General features: G+C 42.5%; 1 protein-coding gene across 1 annotated transcript; it reads right to left on the reverse strand.

Annotated features, from left to right (window-relative positions):
* Positions 1-1590: 1590 nt before the first annotated feature.
* LOC149832511 (cypmaclein-like) lies at positions 1591-2678 on the reverse strand. Its single transcript, XM_090013258.1, has 4 exons — positions 2628-2678; positions 2475-2519; positions 2281-2329; positions 1591-2119 (listed from the first exon to the last, which is right to left on the reverse strand). The coding sequence occupies exons 1-4, from the start codon at positions 2676-2678 to the stop codon at positions 1938-1940; spliced, it is 327 nt and encodes a 108-aa protein (XP_089869384.1). The 3' UTR covers positions 1591-1937.
* Positions 2679-8830: the final 6152 nt, after the last annotated feature.

The raw sequence follows: 8830 nt of genomic DNA on the forward strand, positions 1-8830 counted from the left end.
TTATTGCACTTCACGCATGCTTCCTTTGAACAATTTCTCAACACTCTCCCACCACGTTTGAATTGAGTCAACCCTTGTCTAGACAAAACTTGCAGCTATGATTTCTAATTAGAGACTATTTAGAGTGCATCTATGTGGTCGGATTGTCTAGGCAAAGTTTGCTTCTATGATTTTTAAATAGATAGTATGGTAAAGTAGTCCATAGAAGATATGCACCCAAATATAATGGGCCCCAGAATATCGGTCAAGGAGATAGAGACTACATTATAGCTAACATTAGCACTCTAAGATGAATATTAAGTCGCATCTAATGGATCCCTTAAGATCAAAGACTGGGTCATCTTTCCTCACTCAATGTCCAAATTCCAATGGATACATGGGGGTGTCATTGACGAGAAGCTGAGCATGAAATGAATGAATCACATGAATTGATATATATATATATATATATATATAATCAAAGATAAAAAGAGGTGAAAAAGCACAAAATAAAGGGCACGCAAAGAGGGTTTTCAAAAAAAAAAGATGAGGCATGCAAAGAGTCACGACTCCCACTCATTGTAGACCCAAGAGGAATACGCAGCTAGGTAGCAAATCGGTTCCAGTCATCCCCTATGTCATGCCTATCTTCATACACCTCATTGGGATGTCATTGATGCAAGTTGTTTTGCCTATCTTCATACACCTCATTGAGATGTCATTGATGCAAGTTGTTTTAATCAAATTTAGATGCATGTAATTTACATCATTCATTTAGTGAATTAGATCAACATTTAAATCATTAAAATCAGATTTGTGTGCAAGATTTTATAGTGATTTAAAAATCAATGGTTGATAAAAATACAAAATTGTGATTTAAAAAATCATATCTTTCATCAAAAAATATGATCCAAGGGTATGTTCTTATTAAATCGACCATGCTGAATCCATTTATAGGGTCAGATTTGATCAAAACAACTTGCATCATAAGATTTTAAGTGAAGTATGAAGATGGAGGATGACATAGGGGGATGAGTGAAACTGAACTCACCAGATAGGGTGCTCTCTCTCTCTCTCTCATATATACATATATAAGAGAGAGGTTCGTCTAACCATTCATATGGCGTGGATGGTACTAATTTTTACTTTTGTTTAGCAAAATCTGACTCCATAAATGTGTTAAGCATGATTTCTTTGCGAGGAATGAACAGAGGAATTTCATTTTTATTAAAAAATATGATTTTATGAACCTTTAAGTTCACAACAATTCTGAGTAACCCATCTTTAAAGCCTAAATATTACAAACACCTCATGTGGCACGCCCTCTCTCTCTCTCTCTCGTACATTTTTTTATTTATTAATTTATTTATTTGTAATAATAAAAAATGGAACTTGTGCACGACGAGTATGGACAGGCACTCCAACTGGTGGTACATGAAGTGAACGTCAGGCAATCATGGCAAATCATTTAGCAAGGAAACACTTGAGCACCAAGTATTCTGAAATCAACACGCTTTTCCAACTTTCCACAAACTAATTGATGACAAAAGTGTTACACACAAACAGTGATCACAAGACAAAAAAGAAAATGATTTTACCGAGAAAATATAGCCCACTTCACATTTAGCCCTTATTTTTATATATTCTAGACTTTTTTACTCGTCACAAAAGCTTACATAGACACTTACATGCACGCACACGTACACACCTATCACACCTAAAAAGAGTTCGAGGGAGAAACAAACCAAAATCAACCAAAGTCTTGTCCAAAGATGAGAACCCTATCTGACTAAGGTTTGACTCATGAAGCATGGCTTTTGAGAAACCCTAGTCATTTTCTTTGAAAAAAGAAAACATCAAACCCTAGTCTAGATTCTAGCCCCATCCTTGACCAAGAACCAAAAGCCTCATTCGGTAGAGCCCTCCCTTTTATGTACTAGGCAGGTTCAGTAGGATGGCTAAGGGCACTTGTGCCTACCACCATGGGTGGTCATGTTGGCATAGCAAGGGCAGACGTCTTCGTTGCCAGAGGTGCCCGGAGGCACGCAGTTGCACCGAGCACAGCACGTCCCGCACGCGCGCAGGCAGATCTTCTGCCTTGATGCCTTGCTGCACCTGTAAGCACAAGCTGCTGCACAATCTGCAACACCCACGCCAAAAAAGAGAGTAAATTTACCACTTATGAAGCAAGCTACGTAACAAAGGATTAAGGTACTGTCAAAGAAACCAAAGAAGGATAAAGGAGCACCCAATGAGGTGCAATGGCAATTCCTTATAAACTTTGAGATTTTTCGCACCAACCTATCTTCTCATCATGCAACCGATGGCTCCCATGATGATCGATATTCATCTAAGAGTAAACAAAAACAAGGTGTTAGAGAAACACGAGCTTCACAAATTAAACAAGGTGCTAACCACATACACATATTTTCTTAAATTTTAAAGCTATAGGCCTCCCTTGTCCTGGAAAGTTTAGAGAGAAAGAGAGAGAGTACTTGAGATTCTTCATGGCCTGAGGAGGCTGGTTCAGACTGAATAATCTGGAATTAGTTTAAATAGAACAAAGAGATAAGAATGATCATTTCTATGAGAAACATGCATTATAAGAGGATATATATATATATAAAACATCAGTGAAGTGGGTGTACCATAGCCAGTATGAGGAAGAGGAGGAACACCAAAGCCGAATACCTCTGCATGATCTTTTTTTGTTTTAGTAAATATAAACAATTTTCTCAACGAGGTGAAGCAACCGAGCTTATGCACATGAAAGGGAAGGACAGAATCACTAAAGCCGTGAGGGAGGTGCTATTTTTATAAGGCGAGAAAAGGAGAGAAAGTCAATGTCACTTTTGCGAGTAGATAACGCTTCACGCAGGGTTCCTTTTGGGAAAGCCAGCTGTTCCCAACCTGTCCTCTCGTGACGTGTTAGTGTATTAGTCTCATCAACCTGCTCCGGTTTTTTTAACCTAAGAATAAGACCGCTCTCTACGGACGACACGTGTCCCTAACGGCTCAGGGAGTTGTTCGGACGCCAAATGCGGGTTCTGGTCTGGACACCCGTTTTCTTAATGAGAGAGAGAGACCTTGAGAAAACGGACGCCAAATACGTGTTTAGTTGCAAATACAGGTTTAACGGCAGCTAAACACGCACGTATTTGGCGTTTCCCCCGCTTCACAACTGAACGCCTGCCACCACGGCGGATCAGGTGCGATCACATTGCACGCTTTAGTTTGCTGCTGCACCTAATCCACTTTTCTATCTACCTTATAGATGAAGGGCAGTCAGGTGTAGTGTAGAGGCACACTCCAAAGCCTGCAATGTGATTACACCTTGTCTACCTTCAGCTAAACAGGCCGACGGTTGGGACACGTGTCGTATCTAAAGATAGACCCCGAGTCTTATGACCATTGATGGATAGGAATGGGCCATACGCCCATGTGTCCCTGTCCCGAAGCGGCTGAGGTTCAGAGCTTGCAGGCATCATGTCTTCTTGCATAAGCCGACACTCACCATAGAGAGAGACAGAGAGAGAGAGAGTCCGGATCAGGTGCAATCACATGGTACAAAATTTATGCATTACACCCACAACTGACAGGCCTGTCTCAAGATGGATGGTGATATATTTGTGCAATCATATTGCACCTCATCTTTTCAGATAAGAGAGAGGGCTAGAGAGAGAAAAGGAGACAGTCAATTTAACAAGTGCTGAATTGGATCAGATACAGATTGAGAAACTCTTTAAAACATATTTTTATCCAAAAGGTAACCTACTCAATCTTGTCAGTATCGGTATGTATCGGTCTATATATATGAAAATCGATACACATCAATCTTGAATCGGCTGTTTTTTTATAAATGTAAAGAAATACTAAAAATTATTTTTTAATATTATTTAAATAGTTTTAACATGTGTCACGTTCTGATCATTGACATGTGGTCTTTTATTATTTTTTTGGCGGATACAGAACGATTCACTTGAGTATCTGTATGGGGCCGATACAGCTGAATCGTTTGGCCAAACGATTCAGGGCCCATACCGATACTGACAAAATTGAGCCTACGAGTTCAGCCTACCAGATCCAGTTCTTATTGTGCGTCAGCTTCGGGATGCCACTTGCTTTTAATTAAGTTAATTAAGATAGACGGTTCCGGAATTTGGATGGACTCAAATAGATGTTAATCTTCAAATGGATATCCAGTGGGTTACTGCACTAACCATTTGTTCCCATGGATAACAGTATGAAGCTTCGTAATGGATATGGTTTCCGAACCGATCTTTATACAACAAGGTTTCAAGCTTGGCACATACTAATCTCGTTGAGGTGATGACCCATGCAAAATGTTCGTTCATATGTTTAATGACCCTCTCGTCGTTTTAATCTGACTAGAGGTGCAATCATATCAGATTTAGTGGGACCTTGTTACAAAATCTGACGCATCATGTTAAGACATGGATCTTAAAATTGGATTTAAAAGCAAATACTGAACGAATTAGGGCTTACATTTTTGAATTTATAACCCAAAGAAACCGCACCCAGCACAAAGACCTGGTCGGGCTGGCTGAGCCTGCCATGCCTATGGTCATCGTGCCGGCAGCGTAAAACAATGAGGTTAGGATACCTGCCCCCAGAGCCTATGCTACACATTGGCTTGCGTAGAGAGGCGACGCCCATGAGAATTGAACCTTGACTGCCCGTCTACCTGCCAAAGCACCACCTCACTATTGCACTACCTTACAACCTACACAATCCTCCGTTCTTGGTGCGGAAGCAATTTGCTTAGCTTTACATCCGTCCCAGGGTATCATTTTCAGGACATCTGTAGGACACGCTCATACGCATTGGGTACACCCTATACATGTATCATAAATCTTTACTGAGCGTGACATTGGATCTATCAATTTTTTTGAAACGTCATAAATTTTCGGTCTGGTAGCTTTAGTAAATGATTCACATATTTGGACACCACTTTCTGTCTCATCTAGATATAGATCCCAATTAAATCTGATCTGTTTCCGTGTAATATTCTTGCTATTTTCTTCTTCGTTTTTGTTGGATGCAAATTCAACTCTATTACATTTGATCAATCTCAATCCGGAGTCATCAGATTCGAACGTGTTGCCTCATCCTTGGTCCAACCCATTTTCACCCCAGCACTGTTTTTTTCAATAATTTACATTGAGAAACTGGATCTACGGACACTGGTTTAACTTGTCGAGCCTACAGAGGTCGGACCAGGTGATCGTGAAAACATAAAGCTTTTGTGTTCTAAAATCATCACCGTCCATGGCCTTAATATTTGTGCCATGATGGCATTAGCTTTTCTGGCGGGCCCCACTTTTTACTCCGTGATGAAAGCTACGATGGTAATGATTTCAAAAACACAAAAAAATTGGTGTTTTGAAGTATCACCTGATCTGACCTCCCTTCCCGAGGTTTCACTCTGATGAAGCATGCACCACCTAGGGATGACAGTGGACCGGGGGACAACGGGGCTCCGCCCCGCCTTGCCCCGTTTGAAGCGGGGATGGAGGCGGGGATGAAGGTTAAAATTTATCCCCGTGCGGGGATGGAGGTGGAGATGGACTTAAGTTTTTCCCCCTCCGCCTCATCTTCAATTCTTTAAGGGATGACTATAGACTAAGGGGAAACGGGACTCCATCCCGCCTCACCCTCGTTTGGACCGGGGATGGAGGACATGAAACGGGGATGGAGGCGGGGGTGGAGGTTGAAATCCATCCCCATGCGGGGATGAAGGCAGGGATGAAGGTTCGAATTTTGAAACGAGATGGGAGGTAGAGACCTTGTCCCCCCCCCGCCCCCAGCCAGGTCCACACCACCCCTAATTGAATTGAGACTAGGTGCAATTAGGGGTGTCAACGGGACCAATTAACCCTATAGAGTTGAGTATGGTGATAAAGAAGAAGACCCGAGTATGGATCCGGATTCAAAAGTCTGATTAATACATGGATCGGTATAGTTTGTGAAATTTTATATCAGACACAGCCCGACCCGAGTTCAGACTAAGACCCATAAATTTTCAATGTAAAAATGAAAAAAAAATTATTATTTTGTCGGGTATGGTTCGAGTCTGGTTCATGTAGTTCTTATCGGGTCCGAGTATGGTTTCTCTTATAGCGGACTTGATTATACTCAGGTCAGGAACCGATATCATACCCAAAATCGAGTGCAAGTCTGATTTTACCTGGATCTAGTGTGCTGCTACACTTATCACTTTCCATTGGCTGTTAGGTTGCGCAGCTGACAGACTGTATCTCAAAGATGGATGAAAAATCAGTTGCAGCAGCACACTAAAAGTTTGCAATCACATTGCACCTGATGCCCCTCCTTAATTCGACTCTCTAACTAGGATGATGCCCTTGTGGGCTCCCCACCACTGTTTAATGTTTAGGTAATTGTTGGAGGGTACATTGAGTCGGGATCGGGTGCAATCACATAGCACAAAATTTGTGCATTAAGAACCTGATCGCCCTCCTTCAGGCCTATCCCATGATGGAGGAGGGTGATCAGGTGCTTAATGCACAAATATTTGTGCAATCATGTTGCACCTGATCTTTTCACGGGTACATGGGCCAATAATGAGGGACTCTGTTATTTTCCAACTTCTAATGAGGGGGGGGGGGGGGGGGCTTGTCCAATGTTTGACCTCAAAGAGTGAAATTATTTGATGCCCGTGAGGATGATAAGGACGACAGCTCTGAGACATGGTTTGACCTACTAGACTAAACCATTTTGTTGGCCCCAGCTTTAACTTGGTGGGCCCGGACATTCACCGGGGATGGTAGTCTGGAAAGCGGACCAAAATTCAGGACCTAGACATAGATTTACTGGGCTCAACATGACCCTGGTGAGAATCGGCAATCCCCACTGATTTGATCCCTTGCCTGATTCAGCTCTCTTATAAAGCTGATCAAACTTGATCATGCTTTCATGTTAGTCGGTTGTCGGGTAAACTTGGGGGTTGGGACCAGTCAGGGAGTTGAGCCTGAGAACATGAATCATGAGTCAACTAGTCACAGTTACTAGTAGAAAGAAGAAACTTAACTATCACAAAGTTGAAAATAATTTGGTACCACCAAAGTTGATCAATTGGGAAGCTGAAGACATGTTAACCGGGGCAACGTCATTGAGCATTGGTGGTGTAAGTTAGTTGACTGAGTCCGCCCAAGCACCAACCAGGTCTTATGAGATCAGCCATAACCGCCAAGTCTGTCTTGTCTTGATAAGTTTCATCAAACAGCCACAGCTCAGCTATGGTTTTTTTCTAGTAATTTGCTTGCCCAATCCGAACAGGATTTTGGGATCCAGACCAGCTCAGAGCCGGCTTAGGCCCAGACTATTCACAGGCTGGACAGCCCCATCCAAAATGGACTTGGGTTGGCTGGCCGTCCTGGCCATTAGAAAAGGCAGGCAGCCCATGACCCGGTCTGCCCAGACAGGAGTTTTGAACCGCAGCCCCACGGTCCAAATGAACTAGCCAGTTTGACCAGGCCAATGCCAAACTGCTCGGCTTGGTCCCAGGCTGGCCCATTACCCATAGGGATGGCAATCGGGTTGGGTTGGCAGGTCATGTCGTGTCGGCGGGTTGGTGGGTCAGCATACCTCAATACGAACCCGACCCATTTATTAAATGGGTAACCTGACATGACCCGTTTAATAAACAGGTCGGGTCAACACGACACGGTTAACCCATTTTATATAGAAAGTATGGTACTGCCCGGAAGAAAGGGCTTCGTTGTCTGCTTGGAAGGCTTTGCTTCGAAGGTCGACCTCTGGAAGCAAGACGGTCATGGTAATCCAGATTATGGTTGTTGCCGTTGGGGCTCAATCTCAGTTGTTGGTGCTTGGATTCCATCAATTTCCATTGATGGGATGCTGTCGTAGAATCACTTGAGAAAAAAATGGGTTTGGTCACCAAAGGAGAAAGCGTTTGGTCTACCTTGAAGCTTTATCGCTCAGAGTAGAAGCTATCATCGTTTTCATTGGAAGTTTCAACCCGGATTGAAAGGATTTAGGGAAAAGATCAGAAGGTGAGGCGAGAGAAGAAAGGGGGCAAGGACAAGAGGGAGCTGATGAAGGAGGGAGGGAGCGAATGAGGGTGGTGCCAAACCAAGAGGAGGAACAAGAGGGGGGAGAGAAGAGGGTGGTGGTGTGCGCCTGTGCGGTGAATCGTGATGGCAACAAGATGGAGAGGACTCAGAGGAGAGGTCTCTGACTCTTCGGCTCTCGGCTGCGGCTGGGTAGAAAGGATTCAAGGAAGGAATGAAGTATTTACACTTTAGGAAATTAGGGTTAGATAATTAAATACATACGGGTTGCGGGTGGTCGGGTTCGGGTAAACGGGTTGACTCACCCGCCTAACTCGTTTATTAAATGGGTAAGTCGGGTTGACATACCCCTAACACAAACCCGACCCGTTTAATAAACGGGTTAGGCGGGTCGACCCATTTACGACACGAACCTGTTTGGGTCCGTGAATTTCTATGGGCAAACAAAATCATTTTTTTGAGATCTATCACTTGGATTTGAAATTTAATAGCCTCTGATATTACTATGAATTTTTATGGAGATATAGCTATTCGTTTTGATAGTCTTTCACACTCATGAACAATATAAAAATTCTTATATTATACAGTTCTTGATTTTAGATAATATCTTGACTTGTAAATTTATTTTTTTAAAATCAAGTGCTTGATTATGATATGAGATGTTAATCATATATATGTTGATCTGAAATTTTCCATGAATATGTTGTATATATGCATACAGATTACTTGTGCATAATGGCATATGAGACTGTATGTTAAACATGAAAATTAGGCCAAGT

Source organism: Nuphar pumila, chromosome 7 (genome assembly GCF_984573655.1).
Source record: "Nuphar pumila chromosome 7, dmNupPumi1.hap1.1, whole genome shotgun sequence".
Lineage (NCBI taxonomy): Eukaryota > Viridiplantae > Streptophyta > Magnoliopsida > Nymphaeales > Nymphaeaceae > Nuphar > Nuphar pumila.

What these genes read in the sequence shown, in the direction of transcription:
- LOC149832511 (XM_090013258.1), bottom strand. Translation starts at nt 2,678, where the DNA reads ATGCAGAGGTATTCGGCTTTGGTGTTCCTCCTCTTCCTCATACTGGCT. An exon ending in CAGGCCATGAAGAATCTCAA is followed by an intron (nt 2,330 to 2,474) that starts GTACTCTCTCTC and finishes GTTTACTCTTAG; the next exon opens with ATGAATATCGATCATCATGG. An exon ending in GTTGCATGATGAGAAGATAG is followed by an intron (nt 2,120 to 2,280) that starts GTTGGTGCGAAA and finishes TGGGTGTTGCAG; the next exon opens with ATTGTGCAGCAGCTTGTGCT.